The 27,450-nt window shown below is 35.5% G+C and overlaps 1 protein-coding gene across 1 annotated transcript in view; it reads left to right on the top strand.

Annotated features, from left to right (window-relative positions):
* The first annotated feature begins 226 nt into the window (after window positions 1–226).
* Window positions 227–27,450, top strand: part of KCNH7 (potassium voltage-gated channel subfamily H member 7) — a 453,269-nt gene continuing 426,045 nt past the window's right edge. Inside the window, exons 1-2 of the mRNA XM_059927175.1 lie at window positions 227–355; window positions 2,031–2,261. Coding sequence (XP_059783158.1) covers window positions 280–355; window positions 2,031–2,261 — 307 coding nt within the window. The 5' untranslated portion in view covers window positions 227–279. The remainder of the gene's footprint in view (window positions 356–2,030; window positions 2,262–27,450) is intronic.

The following is a 27,450-nucleotide window of genomic DNA, read 5'->3' as shown; positions in this document are numbered from 1 at the left end:
TCCCCTCACCCCGCCTCCTTCCCGCTCCCCACCCCCAAAGCCTCTCCCCCGCGGCAGTCCGGTGCGAGGCCCCCTCCGGAAGGTGAGGGGAATGGATTGGACTCCGGTGGGGAAAGCGGGTGTCTAGAAGTGGTGTTAATGGGAAGAGATTTCTGGTTTCAAAAGAGGATGCTCTGCCACAAAGAGCGGCTCGCGCGCTGGCCTGGGCTCTAGCCGAGGAGAGATCCCGGGAGAACTCCGGAGCTCGCGGGGAGCGCTCCTCGGAAGACCGGGGTCAACATGCCCGTTCGCAGGGGGCATGTGGCACCACAAAACACATTTTTGGGGACAATCATACGGAAATTTGAAGGGCAAAGTAAGTTCATTTGTTCTCTTCTCTCTCCCTCGCTTTCTGCTTCGATAGTGCACTTGGCGTCCGCCGCTTCCAAGCTGAGGAGACGGCAACTCCGGGGCTCTGTCAAGTTCAGAGGCTGTGAAACCGAGTCAGGAGGTTCGAATGGCAGCGCGAGTGTTCTGCCTGTGATATTAATTGTGATTTACATTTTAGATTATGGTCTCCATTATAGGAGGCAATTTGATCCTCCTCTCCCAGTGCTCCATTATCTGCCTTGCCCCTTAATGTCCTACTCTTCTACTATCTTACAGGGAACGTACTAGTGTAACATGGGTTTATATTTTGTGGCCGTTTTATTGTAGACTTTCTGAAAGTCAGGAGCAGGGCAGAGCATACTGTTGGAACAAGAGAATGTTAATGGTAGCAGCGATGTAAATGGCTATGCAAACTGTATTTTATTACCTTGGTTAAATTGCAAGGCTGTGGTATGACAGGGATGGTTGCTTTTGCTAGTTTATAGAAGCTAAACTTTGCATGGAATCAATGCAAATCCCAAGCTGCATAATTTGGGAAAAGTAATATCTGATCCGTGTTGATTCCCAAGGCAAACAGTTCATTATTTAAAGAATATTTTGGTCCCTTCATTATCCCCTTAAATTTCCACTAGAAATTTAAAAATTGAAGTGTAATAAGTAAATCGCACAAAGACTGAATGCAGAGAAATGTAATATTCTCATATGCACTAATTATGAGGAATACATAATTGTTATATAAATACATTAATTTTAGATCCTATACTTGTTAAATTTATATTTGACATTTCCTTAAAACTACATTAACACATTTATTTTTGTACATTATGCAGTTATTTTGGCACTGCATTTAGTGATGGGAGGATATAGTACTTTGTGTTCAAAATAAACTTGTGTATCCTGTTTCATATTTTATTTGGAAATAGTAAATATAATTTGTGATCAGAATTAATAAGCCCTTTGTACTAAAATCCCTACTTCCATACAAAAATGCAGGGTCCCCCAAAGTAAATGTAAAAAGGTGATAACATGATATTTACTGTGTGTGTGTGTGTAAATATTTTTGTCTTCTGTATAATACATATTATGAAAAGGTGAACCTTTGCATTATTAAACTACTAATTAATGTAAAATAATTTCATTGCTAATAGTTTCGGTTTTTTTTTTTTTTTTTTTTAACATGATGTGTGTAGTATGCCTTAGAGAGATAGAGAAAAGCCAAATCCAGGAATAATAACTACTTTAAGAAAGTTGTACTCTAAGGGCCAAGGTTGAAATGAGGAACCTGACAGCTACAGGATGCTTCACTGTTTTGGCTTCTAAAATACCTTACAATTAAATGGCATTCTGGAACTATCAATGGGCCAGCTGCTTATCTGAGTGTGCATTAGGACCCTTGAGAGTCACAGGGCTTGAGAACTAGACTATTTGGGAAATGATAGTCTCAAAATTTGAAGAAAAGCTTCTTAATACTTTTTATTAAAACTACTTAGGACCATTAATTTCTTATTTAGAGGTTTTTTTCTTCCTTTTAAAATCTGGGCAGTTAGCAATTTGGGAAGCACCTGCATTTCAGATCTCCTATTACGCAACAAATTGTTCCAGTGTTTATGAGAATCTTGAGGAAGCTTTTTAAAAGATGCCCTACTATCTTTTCATTACAGATAAAAAATTTATCATTGCAAATGCCAGAGTGCAGAACTGTGCCATCATCTACTGCAACGATGGGTTCTGCGAGATGACTGGTTTCTCCAGGCCAGATGTCATGCAAAAGCCATGCACCTGCGACTTTCTCCACGGGCCCGAGACCAAGAGACATGATATTGCCCAAATTGCCCAGGCATTGCTGGGGTCAGAGGAGAGGAAAGTGGAGGTCACCTACTATCACAAAAATGGTAAAGTTTATCTATTTAAGATTCCTTGTGTTTTATTCCATTAAAATGAAATTTTGACAATTGATTACTGAAAGTTCATAGTCAGAGAAGCCCCTAATAGTCAATTGGAGATATATGATTTGCTTGTAGTGTTGCAGGATTCAAGAAATGTGGAGACTCTCATTAGTGGACTAGTATGGACAATTTCTTTTTTGAATAAGGGTACTCTGTACTCTTCAAAAGTCCAGTAACTTAATGTCACTGAGGACAAAATGCCACAAATCAATCTTACTCTCTTCCCTAAGGAATAACTTAAAAGCCAATAATTTCCTGGTTGCGCTGATACGCATTTAGTAGGAGAGAAATAAGGTTTTATTTGCTTGAACTTGAAAATATTTCACAAAGTCTTGTAGAAAAATGTATATCTGAAACTAAGACTGTTACTCTTATAGATGTTTCTTGGCTCTTCAACTTTATTTGGTAGGCAACACCTCTTGTTTCTTTTTATCCTTTTTATATAAGATTAAGGATGATATATAGGAACTTATAAAATTGGTCTAGTAAACCTATGTATATTCAAATAATAAAAGCTGTTCATGTATTCAAGATTTGTCCTAAAGTAAGAAATGGAGAAAAGGAACTATGATATGTAGAATTATTAGTATTCATTTTTATAGCTGCAGCAAAACTGGCATCTGAAACTTAAGGTCATACCTCAACTTCAAGGGCACTCCTCCTTCTTTTAGGCTTGCTATGGGAGCATAAACCTGTTAGACCTATAATAGTTCTCAAAGAAATGGGCATGCATTCATTATATACATAATATATGTATATTAACTCACATGTACGAATATTCAGATATACCCATTTTAAAGTATATACATTCTCAAATGTGAACACTTAATGATATCTGACAATTTAGAGCTTAAAGATAAATCAATTAAAAATGCATGTTATCGTTTGTTTTGTTGATATTGCTTTATCATTTTTTAAATTCCATTGATAGAAATCAGTGAGGCAGAGGGGTATCTAGTCAGATTTTTAGGTAACTCTTAAGATTTATAAACGAGTGAATGAGTGATGTGTTATAGCTTATATCATATAATGACTCATCATTTGGTAAAATACATTCTAACAGGGAAAAGGTTTAGCTCTTCCTCTTATTTTCTCATAATTAAATATTTCATGATAGAAAATGTACAACTCTTAATTACTGGATTTTCCTTAACATCATCTTAAGTGGGTATGAATAACAAAGTGTGACTGGAACAGGTTTGTATAACTTTGGATTAATCTGGAATGAAATCAGTTATATCATTACCAATCAAAATAGAGATAGGTTTTAAAGTTCTCATTTTCCCCCTACTTTTCCATCAGTAGGGTTGGCATACTAGAAATAGCTTAATTGCTCTGTTGTCTTGAAAGCATTTCTTGGACAGAGGCTCTCACTACTCAAATGCAGTTCATCTTTTTTGTGTGTGTATCTGATGCCAACAGTTGGATGTCTGACATTTTTTCCCATACGAGTATCTATCACGATGTCCCATAGTCTGTATTGTGGTTACTGTAGGGTGTGTTGGTTCTAATGTTTTCTGGTACATTTAAGAATTTTTTCAACTTGTAGAATTTAAGTATAAAATGAATCTGGACTGTAGGGATCACTTAGATACTAACTATATTTTTCAGACCGTATTTTCAGATAGAAAAGAGTATTATTTATTAAACTGCAAGTAAAATGGTGATGTTTGGAAGCCTAGTTTAACTTGTACAATGTGACTGTGTAAAATGATCTCAAAACACCTTTAAAAACCAATTTAATGTGGAGTCACAAACATGGATGTAAAAATTTCTACAGTAAAAGTGCTGGTACATTGACTAATGCAAATCATACCATCAGTGATTTGCTTGGTTATATGAATTAAAACCTCCTTGTTTTAGACAAGGAATCTTTATTTGGAAGCTTGTTTAGGTATATAAATATCAACCTTTGGTGATAATTTTGATTCTGTTGCCTTCATTTTCAGTTGTGACTCAATCTACAAGGGCTTGAGTATCCTCAGAGTCAATGACAAATGCTGCCTATTTTGCTTTTATTGATATGGGGAACATGAGGTGATGGGCCAGCTTTTTCTTTTTTTCCAAAGAAAAATATTAATTTGAATGACCTTTGTAGATTGAGAAGACACAGTCAGACTTATTTGCTCTGAATGTAATAAACTTGTGTTTTTGCTACTAGTTCAGATACCTTGAATAGAATCTTCTGAGTGTATTAGTTTTATTCACATGGCAACTGCAAAATCAGTCAGAGCTTGTGAAGTTCAAATGCTTTGAAAGTCTTCCCTGCCAGCCACTCTGCATTTATAAAAGCAGGAAAGGACAAGATCACCAACATGTTCATTGGTTTGTTTCCCAAAGTTTCCTTCATTCTTTATTATTGAGGTCATTTACTTTTGAGAGGTTCTTGGTTTCGTAAGTATATGCAGTAAATGCTGCCTTTATTTATGCTTTATTTAGCATTTCATTGTAATATGAATCGTGATGCAATAAGCACAATGAGCAAATTAACAAAAAGTTGAGATACACTGTTTCCATTTTTTCCATTCACTCACACTGGAGTAACAAAAATATGCCCATGGCATTATTTCTGAAAGCTTGTTTTCCAAAGTGACCCAGAGGCTTTATAAGCAGTTTAAACTTTTTATCTATGCAAGGAGTTCACATTGACGTGGTGTATGGTGAGCTGCATGATCACCACTGTGAAGCAATGCTTCCTACAATATTCCCTTATGTGATTTTACCAGGTACAGTTGGGCTTGCTGTTTACCAGAATATCAATTTTTTAAAACCTAGTTATTTGCAGTAGGAATATTTGACAGCCCTTCCTTTGAGGATTCTATTTTACAGCTTAAGTCATTATTGCATAAATCATTCTTGGCAGCTGTGAAATATTGCTTGAGGTGATAAAGCTGTAAATCTTTAGACATAAAACTCTAATTATACAAAACTATAATTACGCTGAAGCTTATATAAGGATGGGCATGTATTTTAATAGCATAATACATGTACTTTAAAAACACCTTTTAAGCAATAGTGATTGAGAAATAGCAAACACTTCAGCTATTAACTAGCTCATAGTTTGGAGATGATGTTAATAGTAAGGTAACAGAAGAACAATTTAGCTGGTCATCCTTTAATTTATTGCTCATCTGGTTTGGGGTGTGTCATGGAACAGAGCTAGCTAGTTGAAGTGCTAAACTGCTTCCGTCACATCTAGATATGTGATTTTTACCTTAAATTATCAAGCCACTCTAAACATTTGGAAAAATCAAAGTAAATTTCTCCAAGAGAAATAAAGGTCTTAACTCAGTAGGAAAACAGGACTTAAAATGCATTATTTTTAGAGGTCAGAGTGTTTCTGTATTTTTGCCACTATGCTTTCAGACATAGTGCAACGGCAACTTTTTTTTTTTTTAGCAAATCAGAAATGTCCCTATCTTTGTGTTGCTTTTAAAGAACTAAAGGATGAGAAGGGGCTGAGGGAAGTCCTTTTCTGATCCAGTCAGAGACCAGATCCAGACAGGGCACCAGTCATGCTGGGACCAGTACAAAGTTCCAGAGGTATTGTTTGATTCAACTCAACTCAAAAGAGGTTTTGGTTTGGTAAGATTGAATCTACCATCTCTAAGAATTATGAGAAAAGGCCTTATAGAAAATACTGTGTTGTTAGGAGTAAAGGTGAAGATGCATACTGAGTGCCACCTCTCTCTCAGGTAAGGTCTTAGGCACTAGAGAAACAGTAGGAGGAGATGCAAAGGAGTATCCAACCTTATCTCTGCTTTCAGGATGTTTGAATCATAGAGTGACTAATGTGCATTTCCATCTTCTAAACCCCAAGATGTTTTCTTGAAATTATTTTTAAAGAAAAACACTATATAGACTATGAATTGAAGAAGCTTTTATATAAATGGAGACCAGAATTTAGGGTTAATTACCACTCTTCCTCTGTTCCCCACATCTAAAATAAACTTGTCTATGTGTATTTCCTCTCACCTTTTGTCACTATACATAAGACAAACTTATTAAAGAAGCAGTGTAGTTTAGTTAAAATTTTAATAGCTCCAAAATAAATTTTATAATAGCTTTATGTGTTATATGGCATGCAAATATTCAGCCCTCTTAATTTCTGAATTGTGTAAGTAGAGATAAAGATGGTAGTCTTTAGAGAAAACTAGAAATATATTTTGTGTGCATGTAATTCAAGCAACAAGAAAGTTTTCCACGGAAGATCTTGCCTAGAATATGTTTCGGTGTTCATTTAAACTTTCAGTTTATACATTTTCATGCTCCGTCCAGTAGTATATAGTAACAACAGTAACATAAACTACATTTTCTTTTACATAACTAAACTTCATAGCGTTTCATGGACTCTAGTTATTGTATAGAATTTAGATTTGATCAATTGTATTTGTTGATAAAATAAGAATTCTCAAAAAACTCTCCTCCTCACAGTTTGAAAATTTTATTTCAGTATTGTCCCAAGTGAAAACAAAATGTCCTAAAACTGTGGGTGCGCTCTGTTCATCAGCCCTTTTCCCCACCACCAGCACCATACCTCTAAACAGGTTTGGTGCTGAAAAGAAGCTGTCTTGTCTGCCAGGTTGCAGAATAACTACTCAGTTACTTTCTCACCCAAGGGGCTTGAGAACACGGTCAGCTTAGGGCTATAGGCATAGGCTAGACTTAGTGGGAGGAACTGACTTCTCTGGCTTCTGTTGGCTTCCAATGTTGTTTTTATTTTTATTTTTTGGCTATAAATAATTACTAAATCAATTACTGGTGGTCAGCAGTAGAGAGAGTCCTAGGATAATTGATTCGCAGGGAAGTAGCAGTTGGAGTATAAAATGTTAAGACATCAACATTCATCTGGCCATCTAATCTAGAAATCTCAGGGTCATTTTCTGTTGTCTGCTCTCTGTTCTCCCTAAAGCCAGTTAGTCCCCAATTCCTTTCAATATTTACATCTGAAATGTCTCCTAATGCCAACCCCACGTTTCCATCACTGCCAAGTGCTCTGTTGAAGCCCTCTTCATCCTTCTTCTGGAGGATTGAGGACTGAAGCTTCCCTCCCTTTACAATTCATTCTCTACAGTACCATCAGAGAGCTATTTCTGAAATAAAAATCACATACGACTGATGACTTATCAGAGCCAAAAGTCATTGTAAATGAATTTCATGTACTAAATAATGAGTACAACAATCCCATAAGATATATGCTCTTATTCTCCTTATTTTATGAGGAGAGCCCTGCACCTGAGAGAGATGAATTTGCCAAATCACACTTAAGTGGTGATGCCCAAGCCCTTAAAAACTTTTCCATATTTTCTGCTCAAACTACTTAGGTCATGCCTTGGCTTAAAAAGCTATCTTAAGTCCTTAAAACTCTCACTGATAAAGTTCTGGACTCTTTAGTATGATACTTGGTGCCTTCAGAGTTGAATTCACTTGATTTTTTAAGTAGGATGTGTTTAGAGGAACTAGCTGGACCCCCAGCTCTGACAGTAACTAGGTGAACTTGATCAAGTTTACCTTCTTGATGCCTCAGTTTCCTTTTCTGAGATATATTTGGAGAATAACATCTACTTTGTTAGGCTGATTGAATGTTTTATATAGAACAAAGTACATAGCATTATTTATAGTGTGGTTTCCTGCCCATAATATGTGTTTGATAAATGTCAATTAGTTGAATATCTTGCCAACTCCATTTCTCCTACAAATCTTATGCTCCCATAATACTGGACTGCTCAGAGATTCTGAAAGAACCCATGCCCTTTTATGTCACCAAGGCTTTGTTCACCCTTCAGAAGTCTTCCTTTACCTATAATAAACGCCGCAAAGTCTCTGTGATGGGATTGCATTTCCCTCAGCTTCTCACCCTAAAGAAAGCATTATCATCCTTCCAACGACAGATCAGAACAAATCTCTGTGATGTTCTTCCTGATGCCCCCACTGCCTGTTCCTGAACATTAACATTCCTCTGTATCTCTACAACCCTTGGTTCTCGACTCCAGGGTAGCACCTGGGATGTGCTACATGTCATTATATATTATTGTAGTTAATTTTGAGCTCATTCAAAGAAAATACCAAGTCTTATTAATTTCTATGTCCAGAATGTATGGAAGACTGCCTGGTATGAACTATGTGCTCAATTAGCATTCACACAAAGAACACAGAGAAGATAAGAAATGGAAACATAGAGCTGGGGAAACAAGAAACAGATTAACATCAGGAGATTTTGTGCAAGGTGTGTTATAGGGAAAGTGTGATGTTTTGATTTTTCTTATTATTTTTTTTTAACATCTTTATTGGAGTATAATTGCTTTACAATGGTGTGTTAGTTTCTGCTGTATAACAAAGTGAATCAGCTATACATATACATATATCCCCATATCCCCTTCTTGTGTCTGCCTCCCACACTCCCTATCCCACCCCTCTAGGTGGTCACAAAGCACCGAGCTGATCTCCCTGTGCTATGCGGCTGCTTCCCACTAGCTATCTATTTTACATTTGGTAGTGTATATATGTCCATGCCAGTCTCTCACTTCGTCCCAGCTTGCCCTTCCTCCTCACCGTGTCCTCAAGTCCATTCCATTGGACTACATCTGCATCTTTATTCCTGTCCTGCCCCTAGGTTCTTCAGAACCATTTTTTTTTTTTTTAGATTCCATATATATGTGTTAGCATACAGTATTTGTTTTTCTCTTTCAGACTTATTTCACTCTGTATGACAGACTCTAGGTCCATCCACCTCACTACAAAAAACTCAATTTCGTTTTTTTAATGGCCGAGTAATATTCCATTGTATATATGTGCCACATCTTCTTTATCCATTCATCTGTCGATGGACACTTAGGTTGCTTCCATGTCCTGGCTATTGTAAATAATGCTGCAGTGAACATTGTGGTATATGACTCTGTTTGAATTATGGTTTTCTAGGGTATATGCCCAGTAGTGGGATTGCTGGGTCGTATGTTAGTTATATTTTTAGTTTTTTAAGGAACCTCCATACTGTTCTCCATAGTGGCTATATCACTTTACATTCCCACCAACAGTGCAAGAGGGTTCCCTTTTCTCCACACCCTCTCCAACATTTATTATTTGTAGATTTTTTGATGATGGCCATTCTGACTGGTGTGAGGTGATACCTCATTGTAGTTTTGATTTGCATTTCTCTAATGATTAGTGATGTTGAGCATCCTTTCATGTGATTGTTGGCAATCTGTATATCTTCTTGGGAGAAATGTCTATATAGGTCTTCTGCCCATTTTTGGATTGGGTTTTTTGTTTTTTTGATATTGAACTGCATGAGCTGCTTATATATTTTGGAAATTAATCCTTTGTCAGTTGCTTCATTTGCAATATTTTCTCCCATTTTGAGGGTTGTCTTTTTGTCTTGTTTATGGTTTCCTTTGCTGTGCAAAAGCTTTTAAGTTTCATTAGGTCCCATTTGTTTATTTTTGTTTTTATTTCCCTTTCTCTAGGAGGTGGGTCAAAAAGGATCTTGCTGTGACTTATGTCATACAGTGTTCTGCCTATGTTTTCCTCTAAGAGTTTGATAGTGTCTGGCCTTACACTTAGGTCTTTAATCCATTTTGAGTTTATTTTTGTGTATGGTGTTAGGGAGTGATCTAATTTCATTCTTTTACATGTAGCTGTCCAGTTTTCCCAGCACCACTTATTGAAGAGGCTATCTTTTCTCCATTGTATATTCTTGCCTCCTTTATCAAAGATAAGGTGACCATATGTGCGTGGGTTTATCTCTGGGCTTTCTATCCTGTTCCATTGATCAATATTTCTGTTTTTGTGCCAGTACCATACTGCTTTGATTACTGTAGCTTTGTAGTATAGTCTGAAGTCAGGGAGCCTGATTCCTCCAGCTCCGTTTTTCTTTCTAAAGATTTCTTTGGCTATTCAGGGTCTTTTGTGTTTCCATACAAATTATGCAATTTTTTGTTCTAGTTCTGTGAAAAATGCCATTGGTAGTTCGATAGGGATTGCATTGAATCTGTAGATTGCTTTGGTAGTATAGCATTTTCACAATGTTAATTCTTCCAATCCAAGAACATGGTATATCTCTCCATCTGTTTGTATCATCTTTAATTTCTTTCGTCAGTGTCTTATAGTTTTCTGCATACAGGTCTTTTGTCTCCTTAGGTAGGGTTATTCCTAGGTATTTTATTCTTTTAGTTGCAGTGGTAAATGGGAGTGTTTCCTTAATTTCTCTTTCAGATTTTTCATCATTAGTGTATAGGAATGCAAGAGATTTCTGTGCATTAATTTTGTATACTGCTACTCTACCACATTCATTGATTAGCTCTAGTAGTTTTCTGGTAGCATCTTTAGGATTCTCTATGTATAGTATCCTGTCATCTGCAAACAGTGACAGTTTTACTTCTTCTCCAATTTGGATTCCTTTTATTTCTTTTTCTTCTGTGATTGCTGTGGCTAAAACTTCCAAAACTATGTTGAATAATAGCGGTGAGAGTGGGACACCTTGTCTTGTTCCTGATCTTAGAGCAAATGGTTTCAGTTTTTCACCATTGAGAATGATGTTGGTTGTGGGTTTGTCATATATGACCTTTGTTATGTTGAGGTATGTTCCCTCTATGCCTACTTTCTGGAGACTTTTTATCATAAATCGGTGCTGAATTTTGTTGAAAGCTTTTTCTGCATCTATTGAGATTATCATATGGTTTTAATTCTTCTTTGTTAATATGGTATATCACATTGATTGATTTGTGTATATTGAAGAATCCTTGCATTCCTGGGATAAATCTCACTTGATCATGGTGTATGATCCTTTTAATGTGCTGTTGGATTCTGTTTGCTAGTATTTTGTTGAGGATTTTTGCATCTATGTTCATCAGTGATATTGGCCTGCTGTTCTTAGGAACAATTTTCACCTTAATTGTATTAACGGACCTATTTCTTTGCTTAATAAACTAAGGTATTAAATAATCTTCATAGCCTATAACTATGTAGATAACTAGAAAAATATTTAATAAAGAGAAGAGCTGGTAACTAGGAATTATTAAGCCATTACCCGTGTTCACTCGCCACCAAATCAAAATGTCACTCACTAGTGTCTCCAATAATCTCTGTGTAATAGCCAGACACAAAGTTCTCTTGTGACTTGAATTCATTGCTATGTTTGACACAGTTACCCCACCGACTATACAAGTTACACAGTATTGGCATTTTATATCTAGTAGAACATCTCATCCCTCACTGTTTCCCTTGAGAATTCTTAATTGGTAGTAAAGCTTGATCTCAGGGTCACTCAATAATGAGTGTTAAATCTACAATAATAAAGTTAGCTTATTAAAAACAATACAAATAATAATTATTATTATTGTCAAATGAATGTTTTCTCTCTCTTTACTGTGCTGTCTACATTTAGCAAAATTATAGAACTACCGAGAAGCAATGGAAGACATTAATCACCATAGTGAGGAAATTTGTCCTATTACTGAACAGTTAGGAAGGTCAAATTGCCACTTGTCACAGATGCGTTACAAGAAAACCGAGTACCAGGCTTGTATCACCATGACTGAACATTTCATATCTTCCTCTTGCTTCTTTAATTTGTATGAGATATCTAATTAAGAAAATCAAAGTACTCTTTCTGTAGACAGTTAAATTGTTGTTGAGGCAACTCCCACGCCCTTTGCTCAGTTAAGTGGACCTGTGTGTGTTCAAGCTCTCCTTTTTGTGGTTTCCACTGTTTTTTGGAGTGTCTCGCACTACTTTTTACTTCTAAAGAGGGTAAAATAGCCTTAGCTGGCTCTTGGTGGATAAGAATTGGGGAGAAGGAGTGAGAGAGGACTGGGGTGTATTTTGGACCTTAGTCCTGATCAGTTTCTAAAATGACCTCAAACTGGACTGCACTGGTGGGCAGGGCTGTCCGAGCCATGCTGCTTTGGTTCACCTGCTTTTTCCTCCAGGACAACCAGTCAGAAGACATTGTTACAGCAGGTGGAATCTCTCCATTGCTGGTTTTGTTGTCTCCTTTTTTCCTTCTTTCCTGAGAATCATTAGGAGTGTTTCTATTGTTGTTCACTGTTTTGATAGGACATTAATTCTTGCGTGTTGTTTGAAATATTGGTTTTGAGAAACATGTAATAACTGCGTGGGTTCAAGACAACTTAAAATGACTATCTCTTCTCATACTGACCTCTGTGTTCCGAACACAGAGGTCTTAATTCTATTCAGTGAAATCTGTATTAATGACTCAAGATGATGCGCGTGATGACAAAAATTAAAGTACAAAATTGGTGGTGGTTTCATAATCAGTTTCTCAAAGATCAAGTAAAGAACAAAATCTAGGAAAAACTAAATAAGGTATTTATATGCAAAAAAACTATTTGCATTAGAAAAGATCACCTATTGAAATCACAGCCCTAAGGGCTTTGAATATACTAATTAAGATTGCATTAATTCAATAAATGCAACATGCACCATTATATGTTGTGTGACTAATTTTTAAACACGTTCCCATTTACTTCTCTTAGCTAAATTAGTTAAATTTTCTTCCGGTTTTGCTAAAAATTTCCATGTACACCATCCATTTTCTTTAATCGTGTTAATCAGTAATGTTCAGCTACACATTTATTTAGGTCTTTTATATACATGGTTGTGCACTCTGGGTTTTAATTCTTCTGGTTGTAGTTCATGGACCATAGCCCTCCACCCAATATAGATCTTTTCCTAAAGGATTAATGTTAATTGAGTTCCAATTCTGTACAGGCTCTTTATATAAATTACTTTATCTGATTTTCATGACAGCTTTGGGAGTAGACATTATCCCACTTTACAGATTAAAATGAAGTTCAGAGTAAAGTACTGATGATCACAGGGCAAAGTGGAGATGAGGTTTAAAATCTAGATTTGTCTATGCTTGCAAACTTTGTTGCCTCCAAATGATACACTTTTTAAACCTTACTCTACCCCATCCTGTATGTCCTAATTTTAGTTCTTAATCACAGATTCTTATTGATTGTTTGAGGTGTGAATCTGATTAATTTAATTTGCACCAAAGGGTGAATGAATGAAGCAAGCTTTATCCTACGTATTTTGTATTTTAAACAGGACAGTCGTTCAAAGTCAATCTCTATTTGGCAGGATGTTCGATTTCAGTGGGTTGATGATAGCTGGTGTGTGCCTGTAATCTTTGCGTTATTATTAATGGCACTCTTTTTTGCTCTTAGATGTGTCTCTGTTTTGGACTGTCAGCTTAGGTTTGGGAGACATTTTTACTTAAGGCTCCCTCAGCTACTATGTGTCTATTTCCTTATCCAGGAGATCCAGAAGAAAATGCATGGGGTAGTGTGATTCAGGAGCAGAAGCCCTAATGTATTCTTATCCTCTCTCCTTCCTACAACAAGGTTTTATTTCCTGGCAAAATTATGTGACTTAACAAAATTCACCAAAATTCACCAAAGTATTTAAAAGGGAAATCTAATTTACTGGTATGAAGAGAGTTTGGTTTATTTAAAACATCTCCAACTTTTTTCACCTTGGGCCAAATGTCAGACTCAGTTCGTGCTACACACCCTACGATCTTGTGCCTTCCAACTCCTCCCAGAGCCTGCCATTCTCTCCTTTACATGATCTCTAAATTTCTCAGGCAACCTTGTCCACAGTTCCTAACATTTTTTCCCCTTGTCTCTACAAGAACAGCTATGGAATTTTCTTGTATTAATTTATTTCTATGTCTGTCTCTTCCACTCAAAGTTAAACTCTCTGAAGGGACTTATCAATGCACTTATTTTGAAAAGGGAGGAAATGGAAGGAGAGCAAAAAATAAATTTAAAAGAACCCAGGAATACACCTGTTCACTGATGAAAATGTCAGGAAGCACATTCTAGAGAAGTCTCACTCATTCAACATCCTGTGCCTAGATATGGGAGTTGTAAAAATTAACAACTTATGTTGTTTATTAGTTGAGTAATTTAACTTGCTCCCATGTGGCTTGTATCTTATGAAGCAATTTGTTCTAGTACTCAATAACCTGTAGCTTTTTCTAAAAAGGCATAACAACTAACCAACCTTCTTCACCTAGAAGGAGAGAGGTGAGTGATTAGGACAGTCCAGATAGATCCTTAATGTCTACACAGTCAGCTGATTCTGGTGGGGCAACCACAGGTCAATAAAAGGGAGAATATGTCTACACGTTCTTATAATAATATATGCAAATTTGCAAGCCATCCTAGCTGTCCCTGGATCTTCTTAGTTGAATACATCAAATACTCATATCAATGATCAAAATTTGATCATTTTATGATCAAATACTCATAAAACCTTGCAATTATTCTGATGTCTTTTTCTGCTGTCTTTCTCCACACACTGAATACAGTCTCAAACTTACATGTGTCTCCAAACACATTTAATTCTTTTGCCCCAACTCTGAGTCATGGATTGAGATTGTAAGGCCTGTATGGTATCAGCAGACACTTCATCAGTCACATCCTGATACAGGATTTCACCACCTCAGCAAGGACTTCATGTCTATTCTCTCTCAAAGTGGTGTAACTCGACTGTCAAAAAATTAGAAAATAAGAGAATAGATAGAAAAAAAAACCCTATAATCTTGAACCTAAGAGATAGCCACTGTTAAAATGATGGCATGTATTGTGTATAATTTTTCTACCAAAGACACGTACACTCACATATGCACACACACCCACTTTTGTGTTACATGATCAAGATAGCATTATATATACCAAACTCTAGCCTGTTTTCCTCACTGAAAACTTTATCCTGAATGTGTATATATTTTAATGATTGTATAATCTTTATAACATGGCCAGCCCATAAATTATTTTAATATTCACAAAGTATTGCATTGAAGGAAATAACATATTACCGACAATACCCTATTATTGAACACTACCATTTCCAACTCTTCACAATTGTAAAAACATACTAATTTTTCCTTAGTATATACTACTAGAAGTATAATTGCTGGGTAAAACAGTATGTGTACCTAAAAACCTTTGGTACCTCCTGTCAAATTATATTCCACTTAATTGCATATTTTCTGTGTACAATAAAATTGGTATTCTTTTTAATTTTTGTTGACCAATAAAAATAGTATCTTATTGTCTGATCACTGAATTTAACCCCAAATCGTTATTGAAAAATGTGTAGAAAATATTTAGAGCTAACAGTGCTCAATATTGCTGAACCTATGGAGCTATGGGACTGTCCTGTCTGGATGTCCCTCCCCACACCAGGGTCCGTCTTCCAAAAACTGCTTTTCACATTCATATTTTCATTTCAGTAATTTGCTGGCAGTTTTCCAAGTCTTGGATTCAGAAACTAGTACCAATTTTTGACTATTTAGCAGTGTTCCTTGAATTTTTTCTCCTTTCTATTTAGAATGAGTTGGATTTTAAGTTATTTTCAGTATTGCTTATTATCTATGAAAACTATGATGAAATGCTTGATTAGTGAAAAGTTTTTATTCAATAACTCGCATATGAATATATCTACATATACATAAATATATTCAAATTTTTGTAGTTTTGTTTAGATTCAAGTGATAGGCATGAAAGGCAATAAATTCATAATAAATAAACTTTCAGCTAGGATACCATGTAACAGAAATGAAATATAATCGTAAGTGGTATCAATTACTCAAAATTACACAATAATGTGTGAGGAAATATACAAGCAACAGAAACTCAACATAGTATTAGATAAGCTGCTAACTCTATCCCAGTATAATACTACCGAAGTGACTACAGAGAAAGATCGCTCTCTTCCTAGGTTGCAGAGGAACTTAATCAAGACATGCAGAGCTCAGGTAATCTCATCTTTCTAGCTGTGACTCAGTTCTCGGGTCTTCCCTCCAGGTGTTCTTTGTAATGAATATCACTTAACCAAAACTCAGTAGGATTTATGGATTCCTAAACTGCTATTCTCAGAATTTGCTCCCCGAATGAAGCGCTACACAAAAATGCCACTAATCATGCATAGCCCCAACTGTCCTGTGCATTGGCTTCTATTCACTTCTCATTCTGTAATTGCAGGACTTGTTTCTTTGCGCCGTTCGTGTTCCTAGAGTTGAGCAGAAGGTGTCCTACTGAAATTTCACACCCCCCAACATTCATTATTTTAAATATATTCAGAACAATGTGAGTATAGTGCAAGTTACACAACATTTGTTTTAATTATTGGCTCCTTCGAGGATGCCAGTAACTTCAATGATGAATTTCCCTCTGGAGCATAATTAATTTAAAAGAGTTCTGTTAGTACTTTTTATTATTAATCTAAATTTTTTGAAAATGTGAGGGATAGTGATTATGCTCTCTAAATCTTTACCAAGTAAGAATTTTATAATATTCTTGCTTTTTCTTCAATAATAGAAAATAAAGCTAAATGTCTGGTTGAACTACAGTTCAGCTATAGAAATGAAAATTAATCTCGAGTATAAACAAATAGGCAAGAGTAATTTCATAAGTACTTCCTATGTGGCATTTGAAAAAATAAAAACTTTTTTTTCAGAAGAGAGGGCTTACAAATTTTAGCTAGAATATCTGAGGTTATAGAATTAAAATATTAAAATATAAAAAATGAAGGTGAAGCCGACCTTCTAATTATTTTAGCTGCATGTTGAAATACCCAGAAAAAACAAACAAGAAATTCCAGGCATTTTCTTTTCATTCCGGCAGAAGTAATACGTGCTAACTTCTGTTAAAGATTCCAAGAAATATGCACTAAAAAAACCAGAAAACTTTTTCTGAAGTAATGAGATTATAATGTAACCAGGCAGGGCCTTCTTGCTACCAATTCCATTGTTCCAGAATTGGAATAATCAGCCCCCCCCCATCCCTACACCCAGTTTATCTATAACTCAAGTGAAAAATCAGATCCTGGAATTTTTTCTTTTTGTTGATTTTAGTTTATTTATATTTGTATACACTGGTATCTTGCTAATGCGTTCAAAGACTGGGCTTGCAAAATTATCTATGGTAACTTATATGTTGTTCTATAACTGGGATGAATGAAGTAGTAGAGTGTGGTATGAACACTTCAACTGATATTAATAGTAACTGTCATTCACTGAGCCCTTACAGTGTGCCTGTACTCTTCTGAAATCTCATTTTTTCCTAATCCTCACGACATCTTACGAATTAGGTATTTGATTATTCCCATTTTCCAGATTGAGAAGCTGAAGTCAATAAGCTTTCTGAAGGCTACACAAGTAGCATATAACAAAGCTGTGATTTAAGTGTGGGTTGTCTTCTTTCAGAGCCTGTGCCCTCAGAACTCTACTGTACCACCTCAACCCCCCTCCTGTCCATGTAGGGTCTCTAAAACACGGTGCACACATATTTGACATAGAGTCACCTTCCATCTTGATAGAAAAATGTAAATTGTTTCCGGATTTTAAACATTTACATGTTTTAAATTTGGAGGCTCCTAATCTTCTCTCAAATGCATTTAGACAAACACTTCTGGTGTTTCAGAAATACTTTAAATTCACCTCTCTTTCCCCATTGCCTAAAGTAGCTACTCAACAAATAATTTCTTTAAATAAATAAATGAATGAATTAAACTTGAGGCAAACTCTCTGAACATTTGATCTGGTGGTTACTTCTTCAATAATGTGGAAGTTGTCTCTTGCCTATTTGAAACAGATGATAAAGGAGGAGCATAGCATAGTGTCTAAGGTCATGGACTCTGTAGTCAGGTGCTTGGGTCTAAATCCTGAAATATTCATCGTGTGATCTGCAAGTTACCTAATTGCCCTGTCCTCAACTTCATCATCAGTGAAATGGCGACTATGATAATAATAGGACCTATCTTACAGGGATTTATGAGGACTAAAAGTGTCTATATTTGTAAAAGCACTTGCAAAAGCTCTTGGTACCTCGTAAGTGCAATGTAAGTGTTAACAAATAAAATGATATGAACATTTAAAAAATGTGAAAAGGAATTGGGTTAAAAATACATATTAAGTTGATATTCTTACTGAGTGTTGTGCTCAAAGGGAAATTTGGAGCCGCATGTGTGACTGAGTAAAAAACATGAACCAAATTTTGACGTCAGTAGGTAAAAGAATGTATCAGCAGTATTTCTTGAAAATTTAAAATGTGAAATTCCGGGGACTTTAGTCTGGTGATTATGGCCTCAATCAAATTCTGTATAATTTAATTTATTTTTAGACCTATTTTGAAATGCTGAAACTCGTTTTGTTTTAGGTGTGGTTGCCCTGAAAATGTCAGCAGTCTGAGCAACTTGGGCTTTTACAGTTTTTCTCTGCACAGCTATCTTTCAGCTACACTGCACCAGTTCCAGAATGGTATTCCAGAAACCAGTGTATTTTGAAAGCAATAGTTCCTCAAGTCACAGTGAGGTGTAAGCTCAGTTTACCCCTCCTCCTCCCAGAATTTACTGGGAATCAAGATAAATCTTATTTAAAACAAAGATGTGGAATTAATTGAAACCTATTGATTTGGAGAAAATATGTAGATATAAATACTCAAATATAGGCACCATAGTTAAAGTGACCATATAATTTGTAATCCAAAGAAGGATTCTTTTTAACATAAAAGGGGAAGTTATTAATAATTATAACAGGAGAACAGAAAAATCCAGGACTGTCCAGACAAATTGAATGTATGAATACTCTAAATACAACCTATATTTGGCCCTGTGTATGAGAGTCTTCAAAACGTAATCCATTCTATAGTACAGATTCATCTTGAACAATTTTTAGGTTCCTGAAACTAGTGAGTTTAAAAATGTAGCCACTCATTCCTGTGATGCCTAAAATGCTTACTGTGTAGACAAAGGCAGTATCTTGCAATCTGGAGAAATGAGTCAGAATTCTTCTAAAGAATATATTGCACCTGCTGACCTCTTTGAACTAAGACTACAAATGACTCTGTCTATAAATACCATGTTGAAGTTTCTTAGCAAAGGAATTAACCTTAACCACTTTGTGAGCCACAGTGAGTCATGAGAGCAGAATGGACTAAAGGTAAAGAAACTGAGTTCCTTGTTGAATGCCAACAGTTCTTTATAGGATATCTTTGACTCTCAAAGATCTTATAAAGGATCTTTATCTTTGAATCTGTTAAAGCATGTGTGTGCACAGGGCGTGTGCACAGCCATCTTTTTTCCAGCTTCTCTGTTAGGCTTTAGTCATATGTGTTTGTCTATTTGTAATCCTGTGATAAAATTAGCCTTGCTTTGGGGGTAAAATTAATTGTCTAAAGGATTAAGTAGGAAGGACAACTCCAGAAAAGTTGGGACAGACAGCATTAAGCATAGAGTTATCAACATTCTAATAAAAACAATTAAAAAGGTAATTAGTTAATTCAGATTTTCAATACAAAGTGAACTTATTCATTCTCATGAATTTAAATGAAAATTGATCTCTCCGAATTTGAGGAGAAAGTGCAAGTATCAGAAAATCAAAATTAAGGAGTGAGAAATTTTTTTTCAGAGGAAAGTTAGATGAAAGTGGTACAGCTGGTATTCTCATATTGTTTGTATTTTTGCAGATCCAGTACAAACATAAAGGAAATCATCTTTGTCTGTTAAAATTGAGTTTGTAAACAAATTTAGCTTTTGCAGTGCTACAATTCAAAAAGAATAAAAAGCCTATGAATAACAGTAATCATAAAAATCCTTCTTCCCTTCCAGTTCCAACTAATTATTCCTTTTAAATTACCACTGGTTGTTGAGATCATTGCCCATGATGAAACATCACCAGAAGGGTGTGGGAAAAATATGGAGGCATGAGAAATTATACCCTCCACACTCATCTGTCTCTTTTCCTTTTGACTTATGGTGTCCCATTCACTTTATAACTGCTAAAAAAAGTTCATAGAATAAAGAAGTACCTGAATAAATATATTGAAGAACTTATATGATATGTGGAAATGGAAGTTGTATTATTGTGGGTGGTTATATTTTTTTCACTGACAATGTGTCCCTCCCCTTTTAATGAACTAGGATGGAAAAAAAACATAGGCTGTTAATCAGTATTATTGTCAATTTGGCCTTAATGAAAAGTTAGTTATAGAAAAGAGCAGCGTATGATACTCTTAGTTAAGGAATGATTTCTTCTAGTCCCTTACCCTGCATTCTTCCTCAACTCCTTATTGTAGAGAAACATTGTCCTGCCTCCAAGCAAAGAATAATGAACTAGACAGGGTAGAAATCTTTGGCAGTTCCAAAGCTCAAAATTTACTACTGTCTTTCAAGTACAACAAATTAGCATTATTCTTGCAAATATACGGGAAAGATTGATCCATATGTCTAAGTCTACTATTATCACTTTAATTTTTATTTTGAAAAATATTCAGACCTACAGAAGAGTTGCAAAATATTCATTCTTTTTTTATAAATTTATTTATTTTTGGCTGCATTGGGCCTTCGTTGCTGCGTGCGTGCTTTCTCTAGCTGCAGCGAGAGGGGGCTACTCTTCGTTGCGGTGCGCAGACTTCTCATTGTGGTGGCTTCTCTTGTTGCGGAGCACGTGCTCTAGGCACGTGGGCTCAGTGGTTGTGGCTCACGGGCTCTAGAGCACAAGCTTAGCAGTTGTGGCTCACGGGCCTAGTTGCTCAGCAGCATGTGGGATCTTCCCAGACCAGGGCTCGAACCCGAGTCCTCTGCATTGGCAGGCAGATTCATAACCACTGTGCCACCAGGGAAGCCTGCAGAAATATTATAAGGAACTCTCACACTACCTTGATATAGATTAACCTATTTTACAAGTTGCCACATTTGCTTTATCTCTGTATACATTTTCTGTATAATATATATACACATTGTTATTTTATGTCTACTTATTTTGCTAAGCCATTTGAAAATTATTTGCACAGATCACGACCCTTCATCCTTAAGTACTTCAATGTTTTATTCATTAATAATAAGGAAACTCATTTATGTATTATAGCTACAGCTTAATTATCAAGTTCAGGAAATTTTACATTGATACAGTACTATTATCTAAACACCCTATCTTCAAATTTTGCCAGTTGTCCCAATATTGTCCTTTAGCTAATTACTTTTTAACATTTCAGGATTTAAACCAGTATCATACATTGCGGTTTGTTGTAAGGTCTCTTTAGTCTCCTTTTTTTAAAATTATGTTTTTGAAGTGTAGTTGATTTACAATGTTGTGTTAATTTCTGCTGTACAGCAAAGTGATTCAGTCATACATATACATATATATATACATTTTTAATATCCTTTTCCATTATGGTTCATCATAGGATATTGAATATAGTTCTCTGTGCTGTACAGTAGGACGTTGTTTTTTATCCATTCTATATATAATAGCTTACATCTGCTAACCCTAACCTCCCACTCCATCTTTAGTCTCCTTCAATTTGAATCACTTCCTCAGCCTTTCTTGTCTTTATGATATTGATATTCATTAAAGGTACAAGCTCACTGTTTTGCAGAATGTTTAGTTTGGGTTTGTTTGATGAATCCTCATAACTTGATTCAAGTTGTAGATTTTTGTCATATATAATACATAAGTTATGCTGTATCCTTTTCAAAATTGCCAGAAACACCTAATGTCAGTTTGTCCTATTATTGGTGATGTTAACTTTGATCAGTTGTCATGCCACTTTTTCACATGGTTTGATCAAAAATTGGAAAATGAAATTTAAAAATACCCTTAAGATCAGCATCGATAGAATAAATTTAACAAAAATGTTCAAGACATCTACAGGACAATTATGGAGAAAACAAGTAAATGGAGAGATGTTCCATGTTCATGAATCGAAAGTCTCCATATTGTAAAGATGTCCAGTCTTCCCAAGTTGACCTGCAATCCTAACCAAAATTATAGCAGATTTTTTAATATAAAGTAACAGGCTGATTCAGAAATTTATATGAAAATGCAAAGGATATAGACAGCCAAAAAAAAAAAAAATCACAGTAAAGAACAAAGTTGGAGAACTCTAAGCACCTGATTTTAGGAATTACTATAAAGGTACAGTAATCATGACAAGGGGAATTGGCATACATATAGATAAATAGATCGATGGAACAGAATAGTTCATAAATAGATCCTCACATATATAGTTAACTGATTTTTGATAAAGGCACAGACAATTCAATTGGGGAAAGATGAGTCTTTTCAACAAATGAGCCAAATTAACTGAAAAAATAGATGGAAATAAGTGGACCTTGACTCTTACGTTATACTTTGCACAAAAGTTAATTTGATATGGTTTGTAGACCTAAACATAAAAGTTAAAATTATAAATTTTCTAGAAATACCCCCCCAATCTTTGTAACTTTCACTGGGCAAAGATTTCTAAGAAAGTATACAAAAGGCACTACCCATAAGAATGAAAATGACGAATTGGACAATCATCAAAACTAAAAACTTATGTAGTACTTCAAAAATTCCATAAAGGACATGAAAATTGACATAGACTGGGAGAAAATATTATCAATGCATTTATTTGACTAAGAAATTATTTTCTGTATATGTGTGTAGATATAACATATAACAAGTATATGTATGTGTCTATAAATCAGTAATAAAAAGATAAATGATCCAAATAAAAATGATGGGCAAAAGACTTGTATAGATATTTCACACAAAAAGATACACAGTGACCATTAATCACATGAAAAGGGAAATGTAATTTAAAACCAAAGGAGGATACCATTTAATACCCACCAGAATAGATAAAATTAAAGACTGACAACATCAAATGTTGGTGAGGATGTGGAGTGACTGAGCCTCTCATCCATTGCCAGTAGGATTACAAAATAGTGTAAACACTGAAGAACTGTTTAGTGTTTCATTATAAAATTAAACACACGCCTACTTTATGGTCTAGCAATTCCTCTTCTAGGTCTTTCTCCAAGAGAAATTAAAATACATGTCTATAAAATGATTTGTTTAAATTGTTTACAACAGCTTGATTTATAATAGCCCAAATTGGGAAACAACCCAAATGTTCATCAACAGGCAGATACCTAAATAAATAGTGGTATAGCCATCGACAGTACACCAGTCAGTAATAAACAATAAGAAACTATTGATACAAAAAAATGCCATGAGTGGCTCTCAAAAACATGTTGGGGGGGAAAAAGCCACAAATAAGAGAATAAACACTGCACAATTCCATTTATATAAACTTCAAGTTTAGGAAAAAAACTAATCTATGGTGATAGAAGTCAAAACAGGTTGCCTGTGGAGTGGGGGGAGTAGGAATTGACTGGAAGGGGGCACATGGGAACTTTTGGGAGTGATGGACATATTCTCTGTCTTGACTGGGGTATTGAGTATTGAGTAACAAATTGTATACCTCAATTTGCATTTCACTGTACATAAATTTTCCCTTAATTTAATAATGTCACTATTTACTTTCAGAGTCAGACTATTTTTTCTATAACCAAACAATCTTTACACAGACTTCAGTAAGACTTAAATAAATGCATCAAGGGAAGTACATTCTTTAGATTCTGGGCATTTACTTCAACATATAGGGGAATTAGCATTATATTGAATATTCCACTGATTGGATTTTCATCGTAACAATAAAAATCACAGTCCATAACTTATTTTCTTTTTTTTCAAAGTTGAAAAACATTCGTAATGTCCTGATTACCAACCAGGATTTATTTTCATGATTTAGGAAAAAAGGTTTACATATTTGATTAGCAACTAGTTTTGTTTATTTTCCCCAGTGGCCTCTCAGATTTTAGCAATGCCTCAAAGGAACTAAATCTATTGTTTATTATATGTTGACCTATTTTTATTCACTTCCCCCCCTTGTAAAAGTGGTAATTTATAATTTTATTTTATTTTTATTTTTTTTTAAATTTATTTTACTTTATTTGTTTATTTTTGGCTGTGTTGGGTCTTTGTTGCTGTGCACGGGCTTTCTCTAGTTGTGGCGAGCGGGGGCTACTCTTCGTTGCGGTGCATGGGCTTCTCATTGTGGTGGCTTCTCTTGTTGTGGAGCACGGGCTGTAGGTGCGTGGGCTTCAGTAGTTGTGGCACATGGTCTCAGTAGTTGTGGCTTGCGGGCTGTAGAGCGCACGATCAGTTGTTGTGGCACATGGGCTTAGTTGCTCCTCGGCATGTGGGATCTTCCCAGACCAGGGCTCGAACCCGTGTCCCCTGCATTGGCAGGAGGATTCTTAACCACTGCGCCACCAGGGAAGTCCCAATATAATTTTAAATTCAATGTTTCATCCTCTTAAAACTATGTCTAAACCAATGGTATTGAATTCTTTCCTCCATTAGTCAATGGTATCTTAGTTTTATTTAAGGGCATTATTTTTATTTTTAAGTGGAAAGTGGATCTTCAGTAATCTGTGAACCCTTCAGGGTAGGGTGCTCTCCATTGTTTTCTGCCTGTAGTTTTCAAGATTATATTATGGGAAAGGGTAGAAATGACCATTTTAATGAGAGTCATTTTTTCTTAGATGCCAATCCAAAGAGTGCTGCTAAAACAAAACATGCGTCAGTAAAGAAAGGAAGCAAGAATGGTAGGAAGGATAAAAGTTATGAGAAAATTAATTGTGTAATTCAAAAGATACATGCATGCTACTCACGTGGCCAGATGCATAACTTCTTCACCAGAATACTGAAATCTAGAACGACGGAGCTTTCTTTGAAGGCTGAAAGAGATCATGTTTAAATGTATAGTTATATTGGGATTAATATGACTGCCCCCAAGAGATGATATTGGTTGAATTTATAAATATGTCTTAAATGGAAAGTTTATTTGTGTTGCCAGAGTTGAGATAGACCAGTTAGAGATGCAAACTTAACATTTTATTGACTTTGACATTAACATGAAGGGCAACCAGTTTTCCTCAGTGGCCATCCCTCGGTGCCCACTTTGCTTTTCAATATACATAATGCATCAGGGCATTCTGACCCAAGTTTTGTATTTCTCATTTTCTTTTATTCTTCTTTATGTTTAATGACTTAAAATCAACTCAAAACCACACCTTAAACCCAGTGCATATGCAATTGCATTACTTCATAAGATTTTTCTAATGGCAGAATATTTTCTCACATTTATCATAATGAGAATTGAACTATATTCTAATTTTTTGGCATGTGATAGGCCACTAAAGATAATTGAATACATATTTATATGTATTCATGTTTATATGTAGTAGGGAAAAATCACGTGTCTCATTTTTTACTTTATTCTGATTACTTCTATCAGTTTGGAATATTTAAAACTTCACTTGTTTAAACAGAGGCTTTATTTTGATACCGTTCCTCTAATTATAAACTGAACTAGCATGTTTAGAATAAGTAAGAGGATGAGATATAACTTCTCCTTTAATTGTAGTAAACATTAATTTGAGATATATGTTCTTTAAACTTGAAATATTTGGGGAGATTACTTTCTGTGATAAAATATTACTTTCAGAGTATAAAAAAGTTTGTATTTGCTACTCAAAAATTAGAAGGGGCTAAAACAGAAGTGGAAAAGCAAAAAAAAAAAAAAGAAAGAAAGAAAAAGAGGGAAGATTCAAATGCAGGAAAACAAATCTGTTAAGTGGAAAGAAAACAAATATATAAGCCTGTAGTAGAGTGAGTAAGATAGGAAAACTGCTTCAAGGCAATGAGGGAATAATAGAAAGAATTAAAAAAAAAATAGACTGCTGCTTCCTTCCCTCAAAAGAAAACATGCCAGTGAAGTCTCAGACAAGCACAAGTTCAAGAGAGTTATCTGAGACTAGACACCATGATCCTAGAAGGATGAATTCTTCAGTGTGAAGAATATTTATTCCTTAGATCTGTTTACTGTTCTATTTGGAGCTGAGGCAACAGTGATGAATAATGGATAACAGGATACCCTAATTGTCTCTGTAACGAAGGCAGCAGCACTGGACTTCATTATATCTTATTGTGTGAGAACCATATATTGACAGTTACACAGATGAAAGAACTTCCCCTCTATAGATAACAGGTCTTTGTTCCTAACAGGAGATTTACTTTTCTGGAAGTAGAAGCTGATACTTGGGGGTGTATTTTGCCTGCCACACCTCATTGGTGAAGTAACTAAATTGAGCTTCATGGAAAACAAGATAATAATGATAGTGGTATTTTCACCCTTGAGTCAATTTAGAACAATACTATCTAGAGATGAAATGCTGCAGAATCACAGAATTTTAAGATGGTAAAAAACTGGATCATCTGTAATGCTTTCTAGGAAGTGACGCAGAGAGTAGCTGCCCGCCAAATGCTAACTAACCAGCTCCCTGCTTGCCTGCCTCCCTCCCTCTTTTCCTCCCTTTCTTTTTTCCTCCCTCCCAACCTCCTTCCCTTTCTTCTTTCCTTCAATGACCTTTATTTTACAAATGAAGAAACCAAGGCCAAGCAACTAGTCCAAGCTCACTTGGCGTCAGGACCAGGGCCCACATCTTACAGTTTCTAAAACAGGGCTGGATCTCCCATTATATGGTGAAAGCCTTGTCTTCTTGCTCATGCTCTGAAACAAGCAGTATTCTTATAAGTATAAATAAATATTTAGTTTCCTTTTCTTGATGATGAGGAACACTCTGCCTGAATTTCAAAGCAGCATTTCTCGCTGAGTTTGAGTAATCATATAGCTTTTTATTTCCTCAATGAGTATTTCATTTGCTCTTTTGGTGTTTTTAAACAACCTTTCATGACACTTTTTTTTCTCCCAGTCTAAAACATGAAGTGTGTGAATCTATAAATTGATTTAAGCCACTTGAGAAGGGATGGTGCTATTTGTACGGTATATTAAAATAGTAAGGCATCACTATTTGCCATGAAAATGATACTGCAATATCCTAAGAGGGGAGCTCATATCTCACAGAGTATCTACAGGGCCATTAGAAATGAAACAGAATGCTGATCTGCTTGAGTTGGTGAATCTGATTTATTCTGTTTTATGAGCTCCTGCAGGTAGTTTCGGGTAATGAGCTGTTGCAGACAGTTTTAGAGAATGTTAGTATTTGTGTCCATAAGAAATGCTAATTATCATCCAGGCTTATCTTTGTCATGAAGACAATTCATGTTCACTGTGGAGGAAAATAATCAAAGGAGGACGGTACATTCTAGTTATAGCTAGATTTTTGGAGTTTTTGTGTTTTTCTGAGTACAGTTTCAGAAATTGAATACAATTCTTAAAGATTACTCCCTATCTGAAGTACCTCCATC

Source organism: Balaenoptera ricei, chromosome 7 (assembly GCF_028023285.1).
Source record: "Balaenoptera ricei isolate mBalRic1 chromosome 7, mBalRic1.hap2, whole genome shotgun sequence".
In the NCBI taxonomy this organism is placed as follows: Eukaryota; Metazoa; Chordata; class Mammalia; order Artiodactyla; family Balaenopteridae; genus Balaenoptera; species Balaenoptera ricei.
Note: the sequence above shows the minus strand (reverse complement) of the source record. Positions and strands in the feature narration are given on the sequence as shown.